Source organism: Dipodomys spectabilis, unplaced genomic scaffold, assembly GCF_019054845.1.
Source record: "Dipodomys spectabilis isolate Male_0828 unplaced genomic scaffold, ASM1905484v1 ptg000499l, whole genome shotgun sequence".
Classification (NCBI taxonomy): domain Eukaryota; kingdom Metazoa; phylum Chordata; class Mammalia; order Rodentia; family Heteromyidae; genus Dipodomys; species Dipodomys spectabilis.
In genome coordinates, this window is record NW_024871176.1 from 2,953,996 (window position 1) to 2,973,404 (window position 19,409).

At 45.6% G+C, this 19,409-nt stretch overlaps 1 protein-coding gene across 1 annotated transcript in view; it reads right to left on the reverse strand.

The window, feature by feature from the left end:
* Fbxw8 (F-box and WD repeat domain containing 8) overlaps positions 1–19,409 on the reverse strand; it is an 83,438-nt gene that overhangs the window by 50,169 nt on the left and 13,860 nt on the right. Inside the window, exons 3-4 of the mRNA XM_042669639.1 lie at positions 5,132–5,296; positions 550–638 (exon numbers count right to left, since the gene is read on the reverse strand). Coding sequence (XP_042525573.1) covers positions 550–638; positions 5,132–5,296 — 254 coding nt within the window. The remainder of the gene's footprint in view (positions 1–549; positions 639–5,131; positions 5,297–19,409) is intronic.

Sequence of the window (19,409 nt, forward strand, 5' to 3'; positions counted from 1 at the left end):
CCAACCCAGAAAGCTAGCTGACCTTCTTGTCATATACTATAGAAATACACGAATGCACTTCTGAACCAAAACATAAAGAGCTCGTGGCAGTGGCCTTAGATCAGAAGCCAAATCTATAGAAGCTAAAATTAAATGTCATGGCAATGGAGACACATGAGAAGTCTAGCTCTGACTGAGTTAGATAGCACGTAGCCTGCAGAGGGAAGGAAGATTATGTGTGGCCACAGCCCCACATAATAAAGGCTTTAGAACAAGAGGATAAGAGCAGACCAGTTGTGTGCCAACACTTGTTGTTCTTGCTTGGCTTGACTTTATGTCTTCATAAAATACAAAGTGTTTGCCTTAATGAAACTCTAATGTGACCTGTCATGGGAGTGACTGGGAGGCGAGGAGACACTGAGAGAAGGACCACAGGCCTCCACGCGGGTCCACACCACTCACCACGCTCTCCACCTTAAACACAGGCCGAGACTGAGGAAGGGGCCCACTCTGAAGGGAGGACAAGGTCACTGGTGCTCAGAGGGCAGACAAGTGAAATGTTTTGCTTACCCAGCAATGACAACGCCATCATGAGAATGCACATCACATAAAACTGCATCAGGAATATGCTCCAGCTCACTCACAGCACCTTTGCGATTCTGTGTAAGGAAAAGGGGGATGGCGTTTACACTATTCTGTGTAAGGAAAGGGGGAAGGCGTTTACACTATTCTGTGTAAGGAAAGGGGGAAGGCATTTACACTATTCTGTGTAAGGAAAGGGGGAAGGCATTTACACTATTCTGTGTAAGGAAAGGGGGAAGGCATTTACACTATTCTGTGTAAGGAAAAGGGGAAGGCGTTTACACTATTCTGTGTAAGGAAAGTCGTTTACACTATTCTGTGTAAGGCAAGGGGGATGACGTTTACACTATTCTGTGTAAGGAAAGGCATTTACACTATTCTATGTAAGGAAAGGGGGATGGCATTTACACTATTCTGTGTAAGGAAAAGGGGGAAGGCGTTTACACTATTCTGTGCAAGAAAAAGAGGGATGTCATATACATTTGTATAAGGAAAATGGGATGGTGTTTACACTATTCTGTGTAAGGAAAAGGGGGTGGCGTTTACACTATTCTGTGTAAGGAAAGGGGGTGGCATTTACACTATTCTGTGTAAGGAAAAGGAGATGGTGTTTATACTGTTCTTGGGATAGCTGGAAGACAAAAGTACTTTGTATTCTCTGATTTCCAATAGTGTTTTCTATGGCACGTACTGTATTCAAGGAATCTGGGCAGTCAAAAGGATAAAAATGACAATTAACACATGAAGCATGTCCAGGCCCCCATATACATAAAGACACCAAACTGAGTGCTTGTATGTGGACACACCCTGCCCTGAAGACCACTGACAATGATGAAAGGCTGCGATCCTCAGGAGGCTGGAAATCTATGGGCAGTTGTGAGTAACTGAAGAAGCCCCTAAATCATATTAAAAAGTTCAGTTCATATAACTGCCCAAAGATAATAAAAAGAATCTGGGTGCCAGTGTCTCATACCTGTAATCCTAGCCACCCAAGAGGCTGAGATCTGAGGATCATAGTTCGAAGACAATCTGGACAGTAAAAATCTGTGAGACTCTTACTTCCAATGACCCACCAGAAAACCGGAAGTGGCTCAAAGTGGTAGAGTGTTAGTCTTGAGCAAAAAAACTCAGGGACAGTGTTCAGACCCTGAGTTGAAGCCCCACAACTAACAAAAATAACAATAAAAAGATAATAAAAATATTATTTTTAAATAAAGTCAGTTCAGAGAAAAGAGAGGATTTAGTCATATTTTATCTATTAACTCACAAAAGAACTCAAAATAAAACAAAAACCTTGAATGGGGTTGTGGTACAAGTGGTAGAATATTTGCCTGGCACACACATGTCCTGAATTCAAACCCCAGTACTGCCAATTTATTTTAATAACTAAAATGAAAAAACAGGTAAGAGATTAGAACAGATGAAGGGAAAAGGAAACACTTCTGAGTACAAGATTGATCCTAGAAAGGATCGTTCAGGAAAACTTAGATGCTGTGAGGAGGAGAGCTAGGTAGCTAGGAAAAAAAGGGGGTTTTGTTTTCTACTCTGCACCTCTGTACCTTTGGTGACTTTGAATTGCTTTACCATGATTATTTCTAGTTCAGAAAATGATACCAATTATTTCTGTCTTTTCTTTTTTTCTTTTCTTTTTTTTGGTCGGTCATGGGGCCTGAACTCTGGGCCTGGGCACTGTCCCTCAGCTCTTCAGCTCAAGGCTAGCTCTCTACCACTTAAGCCACAGCACTACTTCCAGCTTTTTCTGCTTATATGGTGCTGAGGAATTGAACCCAGGGCCTCATGCATAAACTCTACCTATGAGCCACCTTCCCAACCCTTCTAACTATTTTTAAAATAAAAATAAAAGGATGTAAAGCACTTGCACGTGGGAGGCTGGGAAGAGTGAGACAGTAAAGGCAGGCATGAATAGAGGTATTCCAGAATAGCCATGATCTGAAAGGTCAGTCTAGCTTGGGGGTTAGAAATCGTGTGCGTCAACCCCTGCCCTCCAGGGTTAGAGACCATGTGCTCGAGGGTTAGACTTGGGCACTAGTGCCCCCCTCAATGGTTAGAGACCATGAGCACCAGCCCCTGTACCCTCCCAGCATCAGGGTTAGAAACCTTATGCAAGAGACCTTGTGCCCTCCTCTTGCCCCCCACCCCCCAGCGCCAGGGTTAGAGGCCATGTGCACCAGCAAAGGTTCAAGGGTTAGAGACTATATGCATCAGCACCCCTCCCTCCCCGCTCCACACAGGGTTACAGATTGTGTGCACCAGCTCCCCCTCCCTCCACACATGAGGGTTAGAGACCATGTGCACCAGGCCCCCTCCCCTACCACAAGGGTTAGAGACTGTGTATATCAGCACTCAGCTCAAGGGTTAGAAACAGTGTACACCAGTGCCTGGCACGAGGGTTAGAAACTGTGTACACTAGCTCTACACACAGTTCTTGGCACAGGGTGAATGTTCAGTAGCAGTAGCTACTTATGGTATTACTTTATTAGCATAGACATAATGACACTCATTCCATTAAAATCAACACTTAAGAAGCAGCTAAGCTGCTCAAACTGGGCAAGATTATTTGTGTAACAGTCCTAACTTAATTCCAGGTCAAGTCTATAGTGCAGGGAGAAAGCTGCCTCCATCCAGGAGGAGCCATCTACCTAGGGGACTCTGGGGAGGAGGGAAGATCTGGGAGTCAGATGTGTGAGGGCCACTGCCACAGTTACAAGAACAGAGAGCTCTTTTAAGGGAAAGGCACTGAAAGAAGAGAGGTCTTGAGATGAAAATCTGCTTCTAGTAGAACATGAATGCTTTCCCTCTCGGATTCCAATCCCTCACCTCACCAGCACAGAGAGGTTTGAGAATGCCGGCAAGAGAAACACTGCAGCCCATGCTCACACATTTCTAGGCTGATTCTAAACTGCAGGTCCATCCTTTACGTGCAGGGACCTAAGAACTTGGAGAAGTATCAAACCAAACTGCTTGTCCACCCCATTCCAACGCTGACCTTAAATAGGACATATCTACTGCTCTGTGTGCCAAGGCATATGAGTTTCAGGAGCCAATGGTGCCTGGGAAGCAGTTGTGGGGCAGCCTCTGCAAGAGGGGAATTGGGTGGTCACCCATGACAGGGCTGAGTGCAGTGCTACTTGACTCCAGAGGTGAGAAAATGGAGGCATGCTGAGCGAGGCTAAGCAACCCACCCTAATGCTAACTTTCAGGTTTCATAAGCAACTCAGTATTATGTTTAATCAGAGATACCATCTAAAAGCCCACCCACGCAGGCATAGTTCAGTGTCAGGAAACAGACTGCCTGCACTTCTAAGCAGTGCACTCGTGGTCAGCCATTTACTGAGCACATATGGAGGTGCTGTGCTTGTTAGAGACACAACAGGCATTCAATGCGGCTGCAGAGAACTTGCCAAGCTCCTGCTACGAACTGCCCAATGCGCTGAGCTGAGTCTGTGAACCAGGTTGAGGACATGCTGCCTTTCCTCCTGGCTTTCTCTCCACCAAAGAGGAAGAAAAGCACCTGGCTGTCATTTTCTTGGACATGCCTGAATTCAAGCCAGGGGATATGCTCATAAATCGCAGTAACCCCTCTTTTCTGGACAGAAAGGCCCAAGCTACCTCAATCCTCAAGCTTTAATTTGGCCTCCAGGTTATCTGAGCAGCTGCCAGCCCTTCAGCTTGCCTCTCACCTGTGTTGGTCACAAGACCTAAGCAGGCACACAGCCCCTCAGTGGGCCTACCACCTTCTGTGGATGCACACACATCTGGGCCAGCAGGGTTTGGGTGGGGTCTTCACCCTAACAAATTCTCCTTAGATAACTGGGGCAGTTCTGCAAACACCTCACCCCCTGCCAAGGGACATCTGTCAGTGTCTGGAGACCTTCTGATCTGTCACACTGGGGGACTTAAGAGACTCCGGGTATCCAGACCCAGGCATGCCATCCAACATCCTGCAAAGCACAGGACAGACCTTGCAGAAAGAATAAGTTGGCCCAATGTCACTAATAAGGGGACTGAGCTACTCTGAACAAGAAAAACATTGTTCACAGAGTGTGACTGGACTCAAGCCTACCATCACGAGGTGGCCAGAGACAGACATGCACACCAGCACTATGTCGCCCTCAGTGATGATCTTAGAGGCTCTTCACAGGAAGGGCCACTCCTCCATTCTCTGAGCTCACTGCCATCATGCTGCGCCCCATGAAGCTTGCTTCCTGACAGTTATCCCCTACAGAAACAGGGCTCTGCAAAGCTTCACTGTGAGCTAATGCTTCGGGGAGGCTTGAAGTGATAAATGTTAGGGCAGCAAGCCAACGGGTTAGGCAAGGGAAGAGCAGCCAGCATGCAGAGCCACACGGTGTCTCCCTCCTGCAAGAGGGTGTACAGCTCCCAGTGCGTGCGCAGGTGGTGCGTGCACAGGCAGTGTGTATGCAGGTGAGGAAATGCAAAGAGCTGCTCTGCAGTCAGGTGCAGGCTGTAATGAAAGGCTTGGCCTTTGGCCTGGGGTGTCCTTATTATAGTCCATCTTCCCCAGAGAAGGGTAGCAGCTACTACCTACCTTCCAGTTGGTTCTTAGCATGTGCTCCCTGGCACGGCACTCTTGGAAGATGAGCTTCCAGCATGAATAATCAGAGATGCTACTCTCTAGAAGGTGCCCTTCCCGCTGGCACAGCCTGTACCACAGCACCTCGTCCTCAGCAATCACCTTCCATGTCTTGCTCACCTAAAACGACACAAATGTCAAATTCTGCAATTAGAGAAGCCCCTTGCCATCCAAAAATCAATCAACACCTATATTTCCGCCCTGGTTTATGGCAGTATAAATGTCTCATTAGTGAAACACTCCAAGGCAGAAAAAAATACAAGCAAATGTTTCCAGTTTTATCTTTCAAGATTTCACAATTGTTGTACCACCATGTAATATCACATTTTAAGACTGCTTTTCTAACAAATGAGAGAGGAAAATACACAAATCCATAAAATGCAGAAAGTAACTGGTATTTAATGCGAGAGCTATATAACACAGCTTTTCAGAAGAGTCTCTGTTGCCAATAGCACTTGTATCTCCAACTTAGAGGACTAGAGATGGATGGCCACTGAAGGAAATAAGTACCCACTGAGTTAGGTTTCTCGTCCTATGAAAGTCCGAATTTTTGTTATATGTAAGAACTTAGATTTAAAAAAATTAACATAAAGACGGGCATCAGTGGCTCACACCTATAATCATAGCTACTCAGGAGGATAAGATCTGAGGATTGCAGTTCAAAGCCAGCCCAGGCAAGAAAGTCTGTGAGACTCTTATCGCCAATTAACGACCAGAAAACCAGAAGGAGCACTGTGGCTCAAGTGGTAGGGCACTAGCCTTGAGTTGAAGAGCTCAGGGGCAGCGCACAGGCCCAGAGTTCAAGTCCCACAACAACAACAAAAAAATTAACACAACACTCAAGCTGTTAACCAGGACTATAAGATGTGATGATGAGAAATTAAGGTTACATCTCACCCAAAGCTCAAGCCCCAGTAATATCCAGAGGAAATGGCTGTTTTAACTATTAGCATGTTTTCCAACCCTAACAGGAGAACATCATCAGAGGATGATGTACAAAGTTGGTGGGACTGCTAGCTACAGATGAACTCCACTAGCCAGGTGGGCAGCCAACCTTTCTGGTCTGTGGCAGATGAGGGTAAGGCAAGATGAGAAAAGGCTTCATGTTTGTGGCCATCATCCTAAAGCTGGAAGTCCTGATGAACTGAGAGCAGAGACCACAGGTTTATGGAAACCTGTGCTCTTTACACACCCTGCAGTCCATTTGCACACCCCGAGTCAGAGGTAAGAAGAGAGCGTGTCAGAGGGAGAAAGTATGCACTGCAGATATATGGCACACTCTCCATTGCTCAAGAGTGGCCGGTCCAGCCACAAAACCTGGGGTAGCAGAACAAGGATCTTTGAAAACTCGTTCCTCCATAAGAGCAACAAAGACTGCCAAATGAGTTCTCTGGCAATCAGTGGCTAAGACCTGAAGCAGGCTAAGTAATGTAATGAGCATGGATTCAAGGAAAGTGGCAGAATCACTAATGGTGACCAGAGTGGTTTTAACTTGTACTTATCCCCTCTCCAACAGCTCCATGGCATCCTCCAAAACCAACAGCCTCCTCACTACAGTAGCTGTGAAGGCCAACAGCCTAACAGCCTCTTGAAGAGCACTCCCCCAAAATCCACAGAGAGGGCAGAAATGAAGGGACAAAGGGGCAAAAGGACAAAAGACACACCGAAAGAAGCTGAAACTTGCAAAGTAAAATCAACTGCAATCTATGAACTTAGCCTGGGTCTCAAAATTTGATTTTCCATCCTAAGCAAACTCTGCCAGAAATAACCACTATCTTACTCAATGAGAGCATGGGAAGGCAATGCTGACCCTGCGAGCACAGCTGGCCTCCTTAATTACACTCTGCTACATGGATAGGCATGTAAGCACCCCATGTGACAGGCACACCAACTGAGCCACACTGTCCCCCTAGCACTTCCTTCCACTGCCTAGTGGACACCAACACTTTCCATTGGACCCATGGCATCAGAAGTGACACCAGATGGCATACAAGTGGCAAGGCTTCTGTCAAGTTTCTAAACTGATGTGTCTTCAGTGGCTTGGCAGTGCAGAATTTAGAGGGCCTTCAGACATCCATGAGGCGCATGCCCTCATTACAACAACCCCACCCAGAGCAGGTCTCACAAGCCCAGAATACTTTCAGCAGCGCTAAACTCCCAAATCAGCAAAAATGCACTTCCTCTCAAAGTGCTCCACGCCGCTTCCACCCAGGCCCTGACCCTTTCCTTCTCAAGAGGAATTATCTGTACTTCCCCTTGAAGACAGCCATCACGGCCCATGTCATTAGGTCACTGTGAGTCCTATGCAATTATCCACTTCCTTCAGCTGCTGGTCAATCTGAATGCACCCTAATACCTGTGCATCTGCAGGGTCCCTCTTCAAATGAGAGGGTCACAACTGATCTCCAAGACCCACATGTGAACTGTCAAGAGCCATGAGCAGAAGGAGATCTTATGAGACATAAGGGGGGGGGGGGGGTGCCGGGTGCCAAGCAGGGACATACAAATGAGTGAAGTATCTGCCACTGAGCTGCACGGCCACCCCAGACACAGATGCTGCTTCACATGTTGGACAGTCACCATGACCACGCAACTAGCGGGCCACTATGGCTCCCAGAGTCTGGCTAAGCGGAGAGAAGAGGACAGTGGATATTAGGCACTGGTGCTGGTAATCACAGGTGGTCAGGCTGCGTGCCGCTCTGTCACGTGCGCCCTCTGGCGCGGGCATTCATTGTTCTTCAGGTCTTTTTAAATATGAGCTGGAACTTTTTTTTCTAAGTCCCAACTTATTTCCATGGTACTTTGTTTTATACCTGTTTCTAGTTTCTAAACTTCTTAGCCATCTCACAGCCTGGCTCTCCAGATGATCTCTAAATCCCAACTCTGTCCCCCAGTCACCAGCTGCTTTCCCCATACAAGGGTCATTGGCAAATTACGGTCTGAATTATTTAAAAAAAAACAAGAGAAAAAAACCTGTGATGGGGCTGAGGCTGAGCAGAGAGAGCTGTGGGAAACCACTGGAGGGCCCCATGGCTGATATGGGTCCATTAAGCAGCCCACCCTGGGCATGGCCACAGCATCAGTTACAAATCCACTAACCGCACTGTCTTCCCTCACTCCTCAATCTTAGCCATAAGGGCATGAGAACAAACCCTCATCTAATCACAAGTGGTCAGGCAATAAACAATGGGATAATGACTCAATAACTCAGGAGCCCAGTTTTGACTACACAGAACACCGTGGTTTTATTCTTGGCATGTTTGGTCCACAGCTGAGCCCACCCATGACACCCCAGTGGTGTCTGTCCATCTGTCTGTGCCAGAGTGATCTGCGCATTAGGCAGTCACAAAGCACAGAGAGGGATACAGCAACACTGAATGTGATGGAGCGGCCAAAATTCAAACAGCCCTAGCAGACCCCTGGAACTCAGGATTAAGTGAGGTGTAGGAGAAGGAATAACATAGAAACACGGGTTCTCCAAAGCAAAAAGTACCAACCAAACAGGGCAGCTGAATCCTGAACACTGGGATACATGAGCTTTTTCAGCAAATTTATCAAGTCCTGAAATGTAGCTACCAAACAAGACTCAGCAGAGAAGAGAGATCATGTAAACACAGTCAGTTCATGACATAGACTAGCACTCCCTAAAACTTATACCAGTGACTCCATGGTCAAATGAGTTTAGAAAACATCCTTCTAAGTGAAATCAAGGCAAGGTTCTTTGCTGAAGGACTTCTCATAGCTTGTGATAAATTGACATGTGCTACTGACCTCCAAGACAAGAGTAGATTCCTGACCTCTTCTGCTTCCATCAGTTAAGACTTGAGTTGGGCACTAGGGCCAGAAATTCTCATCCATGTCCACCTCCACCTGCCACCCCTGAGCATTCAAAAGGACCAGGGGCGCAACAGCCCGAGGCTGCTATCACACATGGAGAAACTAGAGGCAAAAAGTTTGCTCCTGCTGTTGTTACATCAGGTTGGAACACAAGACAGGAGCCAGAAAGGGACTGTTTAAATTCTGTTCTACAAAAATGGGCTGCAATGTAGGCTGCTTGTTCCCCCGAGAAGGAGCCTCTGAATCAGCAGCATCTTAAGAGCCTCCAAATCAGTGCCCAATGACTACAAACTAGAGGATCCCAGACACAAAAACTTTCTGCATGAGTTGCCACAGGAACAATCAATCTGTTGCCTCTTGGAAAATAGAGAAAATTAAGAGAGGTTTTCAGGAAGCCTCAACTATCTACACTTTCGAAGCCACAAGCAGATTGTATATGAGCTCCAAGGAAAATTCAGGACTCTTTACTAACACAACCAGAAGTTTGTCCAGAGGGATGGAAAACAGTAAACAGGCGATGCTCTGGTGTACTGCCCATGTCATCCAAGTCTCAGTGTTTGTTCTGCAAAAAACCAATGCTTAGAATAAAGTTTAAGTCCTAGATAATAAGCCAAAAAAAATCTGAGGATTTATAAAGGCAAAGGTGAGAATTACTTTCAAAAAAGGACCAAGTTTGTCCCTACAACTAGGTATTAAAACAGAAATGCTCAACTGGATGTTCACAATAAAAAAATAAATAAATAAATAAATAAAATAAAAAAAAGAAATGCTCAACTGGGCTTCAGTGACTCTTGCCTATAATCTAAGCTACTCAGGAGGCTGAGATCTGAGGATCGCAGTTCAAAGCCAGCCTGGCCAGAAAAGTCCATGAGACTCTTTTCTCCAACTAACCACCAAAGAGCTGGAAGTGGACTTGTGGCTCAAGTGGTAGAGCAACAGCTTTGAGTACAAGAGCTCAAGGGTAACATCCAGATCCTGATTTTAAGTCCCAAATCAGTACGTGTGCATGTGCACACACACGCACACACAAAGCCCAACAATTCCTTTAGCATATTAAAAAGGGAAATACTTTCCTTTTAGAAAAATGACAGAGCCGGGCGCTGGTGGCTCACGCCTGTAATCCTAGCTACTCAGGAGGCTGAGATCTGAGGATCGAGGTTCAAAGCCAGCCCGGGCAAGAAAGACCGTGAGACTCCTATCTCCAATAAACTACCAGAAAACCGGAAGTGGCGCTTTAGCTCAAGTGGTAGAGCGCTTGCCTTGAGCTGAGGGACAGGGACAGCGCCCAGGCCCAGAGTTCAAGCCCCAGGACCGACAAAAAAAAAAAAGAAAAAAGAAAAATGACAGCCTTAAAAAAAAAAAAGAAAAGAGACAGCCTTTAAGAATTCTGAAGGGGCTGGGAAGGTGGCTCAGTGGTAGAGTGCTTGTCTTGTGTGTATGAGGCCCTGGGTTCGATTCCTCAGCACCACATAAGCAAAAAGAAAAAAAAAGCTGGAAGTGGCGCTGTGGCTCAAGTGGTAGAGCTGAGCTGAAGAACTGAGGGACAGCGCCCAGGCCCAGAGTTCAGGCCCCACGACCGGATCAAAAAAAAAAAAAACCTAGGAACTTTCACAAGCAAATTTTTCTAATTGTTTTGATTTACTGACTTGAATTAGAGCTAAAAAGTTACAAGCCTAAATTTTCCAAAGGTTTAATGGATTTTAATACACCAGAACTGGAATGGCCTGCTCAGTAAAAGGAAAGTCCCACCGAGTGAGCCTCAGCTGCAAGAATTTGCTAATAAAAGTGTCTCCAGCATTTTGCTTTATAGCACCACTGTGAATTGCCACATTTAAAAAAAAAAAAAAAAAAGCACTCTTGGCTCACAGCTCAGCTTTATTAGCTCTGCCTGGATTAGGGTTAGTAGTGAAAATCACAATGGGAAAAACATGAGGTTCTGCTTGTGCATTCAAACACAAGCCTACTTGCTAAAGACAGACCACAGGCAAAGCTGCATCATGAGTGCGTCCTGTATGTCCTGAACTCAGTAGCTGGTGGCCCCCAACCACACCACTAATTCCCGCTGACCTCCACATGGCCAAACCCACCATTCCTTTCTCAGTCATGCTCTGCATGACAAACAGCCATGTGTGACACTTCTGATCACTGGCCCTTCTTGTACACTTTGTTCTCAAACACCGTCCATGTGCTGACCACCTCACATACAACTACTAGTATTCCTTCCAAACTTGCTCATTCCTTTCAAACTTACATGGTTTTCTCTGTCAGTAAATGACAACCGCAACCTTCTAGTTGACCGGGCCACATGTCCTGGAGACCTGGTTGGCTCTTTTCTTTCTCTTTCCGCACACAGCCCGGCAGCAGTCCCAACTCTGCTCAATTCTACTGGGCCTGCCGTGATCAGCCACTGTGTTTTCTCTTCTTTTTTTTTTTTTTTTTTTTTGGGGGGGGGGGGTCCGGTCGTGGGGCCTGAACTCTGGGCCTGGGCGCTGTCCCTCAGCTCTTCAGCTCAAGGCTAGCACTCTACCACTTGAGCCACAGCGCCACTTCTGGCTTTTTTTTTTTTTTGCTTATGTGGTGCTAAGGAATCGAACCCAGGGCCTCAGGCATGCTAGGCAAGCGCTCTACCACTTAGCCATCTTCCCAGCCCTAGCCACTGTGTTTTCAAAGTCTCCCATCCCCTCTCCCTGCTGCCATCCTTGTCGCTGCACAGAGTCCCACACAGCACATTCCCACACAGCAGCCAAGGTGATCCTTCTTAAAATGAAAGCCAGCCTTTGTCTTCCTCTGCTCCAAACACTCCAAAGGCTTCCAATGTCCCTGAAAATGAACTTCTGAGTTCCACATTTGGCCCTTCTGCCCTTTCTCACTCTTCTGCTCAGCATGGCTGTCCTAACAAACTACCTCAAACCCAGTGGCTTAAAACATAAATTTTCTCTTGTATAATCCTGGAGCCAGAGTCTAAAAATCTAGGTGTTGGCAAGTCTGCATTCTGTCCAGAGGCTTCCAGAAAATATGTTTAATATGTTTCCTTTATCATCTTTTCCAGCTTCCAGAAGCCATACACATACAAGCCATGAAAGCCTCAGCTTGTAGCCCCTTCCTCCATTTTCGCTATAATCTTCTCTCTCCAGTTCCTCTCTTGTAACTAATAGCACTGGGCTACCTGGATAACCATCTCAGTACCTTTAACTGTGATGTGCATGTACTCACAGGGCCCAGGCATTGGATTAGGGTGTGATCATATGAGGGAGGCTGTTAGGCACCTTGCCATAGTCAGCCTCTCTCTCGGAACTTCCTGATTGCCTTGTACACACCACAGGCAGAAGTGCTCCAGTGGGTGAGCCTCTGCCAGGCTGCCAGCTTGTTCGCTTCCCTCTTTGCCCTTACTGAAAGGCTTCCTTCTCTGTGAAATCTTCCCTGGTCCCCTCCACAGCCCTGAGTACCATCTTACACTTATATCTTACATCCCTACTGGATGAGAGGCTTCTGCACCTGACACAGGCCCTCTGGGAAGCCAGGTTTCATCTGGATGCACCACTCCTAACTGCTGCCTGGCATGACCCTGGGCACACAGGAAGCCCTATAAGAGGTCAAGGAAATAAAGAATGAATCCAACTTTTTTAAAACTCCACTTAAACTCAGCTGCCTTGAGGAGGTTCTTTCTTATTCAAAGGCCTTTTGTCTTCCTTTCTGTGTTGTCTTTTTTAATTTTTTAAATGTGGGAAACCACAAAAATACAAAAGTAAAGTGAACAGCCAGGAGGGCTCCCAAGTGCCTGCACTTAGTTCAGTGATTTTCAAGACCTGCCCTATGTCATTTCCTCTACCCTGGACCGTTCCACAGCTGCCTTGCCTTCCCTGAAATCCTTGCTTCCAGAAGGCAGCCAGGGCAGACATGGGAGAAGTTCAAGGACCTCCTGAGGGTGCTGGATCCCAGGTATGCGTGCACACAATATCCCCAGCAGCTTCCTGAAAGAAGTCTGGCAGCCAGGGTGGAAGTTAAGAGCTAGGGTAACCGCCAGCAAACACAGGTCTACACACCATGACTACCAACTCATCCTCACCTGGTGATGCATTCCTGGCTCTCAAAACCTTCATTAGGGCTGGGAATGTGGCTTAATGGTAGAGTGCTTGCCTAGTATGCATGAAGCCCTAGGTTCAATTCCTCGTACCACATACAGAGAAAAGGCCAGGAGTGGTACTGTGGCTCAAGTGGTACAGTGCTAGCCTTGAGCAAACAAAGCTCAGGGCCAGTGCTCAGGCCCTGAGTTCAAGCCCCAGGGCTGGCAAAACAAACAAGCAAACAAACAAAAACCTCCATTAGATCACAGAGTTTAAGCTTGGAACACATATTTTAGATCCTCTAGTGTAGACTCTCATAAGGCATGAGGTCACATGCTCCTCAATTTTACTTATTTTGCTGGTCCTGGGATTGGGCGCTGTCCCTGAGCTACTTTTTGCTCAAGGCCAGTACTCTACCACTTGAGCCACAGTGCCACTTCCAACTTTTTCTGTGATTAAATGGAGATAAGAGTCTCATGGAAAGCCATGCCCTGGTGGCTCACGCCTGTAATACTAGCTACTCAGGAGGCTGAGATCTGAGGATTGAGGTTCAAAGCCAGCCCAGGCAGGAAAGGCTGTGGAACTCTTATCTCCAATAAACCACCAGAAAACCAGAAGTGGCGCTGTAGCTCAAGTAGGAGAGTGCTTGCCTTGAGCTGAAGAGCTGAGGGACAGTGCTCAGGCCCACAGTTCAAGCCCCATGACCAACAAAACAGAAAGAAAGACAGAAAGACAAGGAAGGCAGGCAGGCAGGCAGGCAGGCAGGCAGGCAGGCAGGCAGGCAGGCAGGCAGGAGGGCAGGAAGGCAGGAAGGCAGGAAGGAGAGTTTCATGGACTTTCCTGCCTAAGCTGGCTTTGAACCACGATCCTCAGATCTCAGCCTCCTGAATCACTAAGATTATAGGTATAAACCACTGGCACCCAGCATGCTCCTCAATTACCTAGTCAACCAGCTTTATTTTGTTATCACCTACTTTTCAATTCATGTTTACCATATCCTGTATTTTTCCCCTCTGCAGCTCTTCCCCTTTTTCATTTGTGTCTTTTTTCTTTTGTTCTCCCATTCAGGTAATTGTCTACCAAATAACTTTGCTAAAGACAGCCACCGTTTTCAAGCATTTCCGATGAAACAATCCTCAGACACAAAGTCCCAGGAGGGGTCAGCCCCTGGAACAAGGAGCTACAGGGGTCACCAACTTGTAGCAGGATTCTAGTAGTAAAAGCACAAAGCTCCCTAAAGCCTAAGCAGAGGCGAGAAATGGAAAGAGGCAAAGTCAAAGAAAATTCCGTCTTCTAACAGAGCTAGCAGCATAATTAAATCTCCAAAGGCCTCCCCAGCAAGAGCTCCTTACTGCTAGGCAGTTAGCAATTTGGCATAAAGATCAAGCAAACAGGTTTTCTCCAAGGACACACACGTAGTTCACGACGCCAAGTCCACACAACTGGCTCTATCTCACGAAAACCCCAAGGTGCCTAGATTAAAAGAGAAAACGAGACAGAGAGAGAGAGAGGGCGCCCCTCTAAAACAAAACTGTAACGTGGCAGGTCATTCCACACCACCGAAGGACTCTTTCCTGTCAACAATAAACACACACCACAAGAAACAAATGAAAATGCTACTTATATTTACAGCTTCCTTGTTTAGTTTAACAACTGAGGAAAGAGAGCCAGTTCTACAGACAACTGGCCCGTACACTGTCATCTTCATGTAAAAGCCCTATAAAACTGTGGCTTCATAGGTCCCAGCCAATTTGGTCACTGGACCTTAAAGAGACAGTGCTTAAAAATATTTAAGTCTATTCTTACACATGTGCTCTAAAGAGCTAGGTTAAACCACCACAATAATAAGTCCAACTTGCTGAAGAGGAAAGGGTTCCAGTGGACAATTGGACTACTGTGTTGTAAATTCAAGTGTTCACACCTGCAGAATAATCTCCCCAGCATAACCAATCTCTGCTGCAACGCAGCCCTATTGTACCAAGAGGGGGATCTCATCTTCCACTAGACGCTATCTCTTCCTGATAAACTCTTTGGATGAGAAACACAGCAGCAGATGTGAAAGCCACATGGCTCTCTACAAAGCAGAGGAGCAAAAAGCAATGCTAAAAGAAATGGTTCCTTCACCAGCAGCTCGCTATCAAGAATGAAGATTTTATCGTCTAATGCTGACTTTGTGTAAAGCAGCGAGCTATCAGACCCGGTGCCAAGACTTGGGCTGACAGCATTGGGCTCAAATCCAGGAGTTGGACTCATTTAGCTGCACTCTCGTTTTCAACTCTTGGGAGCATGGCCAATGTGTAAAGTTAGAACACACACGCATCAGACTTGTGAGTGGGACAATACAGGTGCTCTTACTTAATGCAACCACTGGGCTCTGTGTGCAGCTCACATTTGATGAAGGGAGTCTTAGCGTTTAAGTAATTCTATCATTTTCTGGAGACATATACTCTCATCAAAAACATCTGTTAACATCTCCACTCAAACAGTATTGTGACAATCAAGAATACAAAACAAAAACAAGAAACAGCCAGGTGGATCACTACTGTAATCCTATATACACAGAAGGCTGAGATCTGAGGACCACACTTCGGAGCCAGCCTGGGCAGAAAAGTTCATGAGACTCTTATCTCCAATTAAGCACCAAAAAAGCCAGAAGTGGAACTGTGGCTCAAGTGGTAAGAGTGCTAGCCCTGAGTGAAAAAGCTTAGGGAAATCTCCAGGCCCTGAGTTCAAGGCCCAGAACACACACACACACACACACACACACACACTACAAAAAGTATTTAACTAGAACATTTAACTAGAAACAGTTATAAGCAAAATGCTACATAAAAAATAGTGTAACTCTAGAAATCTTCCAAATTGTCTTCAGTGTGTGTGATTTCACTGAATCACCAGAGACAGCAAGTTCTAGGATCTAAATCTAACTAGGTTTTACATATATCAAACTACCTTACTTTTGTTTTGTTTTGTTTTACAGTACAGGGGATTAAACCAGAGGTCTCAAAATTATTAGGGAGGTGCTCTACCACTTGAGCCATGATCCAAGTCCTTTCTGTTTTAGGTGGTTTTTCAGAAAAAGTCTCATGCATTTTACCTGGGATGGCCGTGGATCCCGATCCTCCCACTGTATTACATATCCTTGTACATATGGTTTTACAGGCATGTTGCCACTACAACCAACTTATCTGTTGATATGGATTCTGGCTAACTTTTTGCCTATATTGACTTCCTGCCTCTCAAGTAGCTAGGATTGCAGGCATGCACCATCATGCCCAGCTAAATCATCTTTTTTTTTTTTTTTTTTTGGGTCCGGTAGTGGGGCCTGAACTCTGGGCCTGGGCGCTGTCCCTCAGCTCTTCAGCTCAAGGCTAGCACTCTACCACTTCAGCCACAGCGCCACTTCCGGCTTTTTTCTTTTTGCTTATGTGGTGCTGAGGAATCGAACCCAGGGCCTTGAGCATGCAAGGCAAGCGCTCTACCACTGAGCCACCTTCCCAGCCCCCCAGCTAAATCATCTTAATATCTTAAACTTCATCAAATCTGAAAAAAAAAAGGAAGTTGGAGGCATAGCTCAGTTGGTAGACTGCTAACCAATGAGCGAATTCAGCAGGTACTGATGTTGAGTCCTGGTCTCAGACCTGAAAGAAAATATTTTGAACTTCACATTCTTAGGATGTGTAGTTCTCTTACCACTTAATTTTACTAGACCTTTTCTCTAGAAAATGTGCAAACCTGTATAAATGTGCAAACCTGTATAAAGCACATTTATAAAGAATCCTGGGGTTCAAATGCTAAACACTCAACAAACTGATTTGGGGCCATTATGAAGAATGGAAATTCCAGTGGCTTCTTGCAAACACATCTGTCTATCAAAAGTCAAATGATCAATAAGTATGCATGCTTGTGAAAAGTCAATGCAGCTCTCTACATTGACACACATTGACAGAATAGAAGACACATAGCATCTGCTCATCTCAATACAGAAAAAAGCACTTGAAGGCCGGGCGCTGGTGGCTCACGCCTGTAATCCTAGCTACTCAGGAGGCTGAGATCTGAGGATCGCGGTTCAAAGCCAGCCCGGGCAGGAGAGACCGTGAGACTCCTATCTCCAATAAACCACCAGAAAAACCGGAAGTGGCGCTATAGCTCAAGTGGTAGAGCGCTCGCCTTGAGCTGAAGAGCTGAGGGACAGCGCCCAGGCCCAGAGTTCAAGCCCCACAACCGACCAAAAAAAAAGAAAAAAGCACTTGACAAAACCTAACAGCTTTTATGATAAAAACTCTTAATTGGGTATAAAAATATGCACCTCAAGACAATCAAGGTCCTATGTGACACACCCACAACTAACATCATGGGAAATGGCCAACAGTGGAAGGCTTTTCCTCTAAGATTAGGAACAAGGATGTTCATACTCAGCATTTATTCAACCTAATATGGGAAGTCCTTGTTGAGTAACTTGGCAAAAGAAGAAGAAAGAAAGAAAGAAAGGAAGGAAGGAAGGAAGGAAGAAGGGAAGAGGAAGAGGGAGGAGGGGGAGGAAGAGGAGAGGAGGGAGGAAGAGGAGAGGAAGGAGAAGGAGGAGGAGGAGGAGAAGGTGGTGGTGGTGGTATAGTGGCACACATCTGAAATCTCTATACCTTCGAGTTGAGGAGGCAGGAGAATCTCAAGTTCAAGGCAAACCTGGTCTACATAATGAGATCATGTCTCAAAAAGAAAAGATATCCAGGGGCTAGGAAGGTGGCTCAGTGGTAGAGCACTTGCCTTGCATGCTCGAGGCCCTGGGTTTGATTCCTCAGTACCACATAAGAAAAAAGCCGGAAGTGGCGCTGTGGCTCAAGTGGTAGAGCTCTAGCCTTGAGCTGAAGAGCTGAGGGACAGCGCCCAGGCCCAGAGTTCAGGCCCCATGACCGGACCCAAAAAAAAAAAAGAAAAGATATCCAAACCAAAAGGCATTATGTTGTCTCTGTCTGCAAATGACATAAAAGCTGTTAGAATAAACAAATTCAATAAAGGTAGAGGATACAAAAAACATCAACATATAAAAACCACTGACTTTGCAATGAACTATCCAAAGAAAGAAAAAATCCCATTCTTGATAGCTACAAAAAAGTAAAATAGGAATCAATTCTACCAAGGAGGTTATAGGTCAACAGGCTAACTGCCAAAGACCCTGGTAATGAAACTGAGGCAGACATAGATTCATGGGAAGATGATCCATATACAGGACCTGAACGAGTGCTGTTCTGGGAGAAGGTCCCCATCCCAAACATCCAACAAATGCCACACAATCCTCATCAAAATTCTCAAGACTTTTTTTTTTCACAGAAAGAGAAAAAAAAGGGCTGGAGGTATGGTTCAGTGTACAGCATTTGCCTAGCGTGTGCAAAGGCCTGGGTTCAATATCTAACACTGCAAGGAAGGGGAGGGGAAGGAAGGGGACAGGAGAAGTACTCAGCCACAAAAAACCTGAACAGACAACGCAATCTTTTCTATATAATTTTTATTGAGATTAGGTGATTACATAAATTTCACAGTATTGTAGGCTAGTGATACTTAGTTAAAGTCACAAACACATTTTAACCTTCACAAAGCAAATTGTCATTATCTTGGACTATGAAGTTGGTCTATGACAATTTAACTATTTCTTCCAGGTTGAGTGAAATGTACATTTCTTTCCTTTTGCTTAGTGTTAGCTGCTCCCTCTTTACCTCTCATTCCCTCCCTCCCATCGCTGCCCTTGAGTTGCTTAGTTTGTTCTCATCCATGTCCAGTGCAGCTAATGGGCCCCTCTGTTGTATTTTTTCCCGTTTCCCTCAGATTCTGTGCCTCCTCCTAGCTTCCCTCAGACTTCACACACACACACACACACACACACACACACACACACACACGAGGTCAAAGCAATCTTTTAAAAAATGTATGGTTATTATAAAGGTGATGTACAAAGAACTTACAATTACATAAGTCAGGTAATAAGTACATCTCTTTTTGGACAATTAGATGAAGCAATCTTGAAAAATAAAAGCAATTCTAGTGTCAAGTGAAATGGCACAAACCTGAAATTTCATAATCATAAGAATCTGAGACTGAGCTAAGGGGACCATCAGCTGAAGGCCAGTCTGGCCTACACAGCAGCCACCCTGTCTCAGAGGGAAAAAAATCTACTGGAAGCCTCATATTTCCTCATTTTAAAATATACTACAAAGCTACAGTAATCAAATCAGTATGGTGCTGGCATAAAATATATATAGAGAGAGAGACCAATGAAACTGAATAGAATCCAGAAATAAACCCATGCAATTACAGACAATTGCTTTTCAACAAAGAGG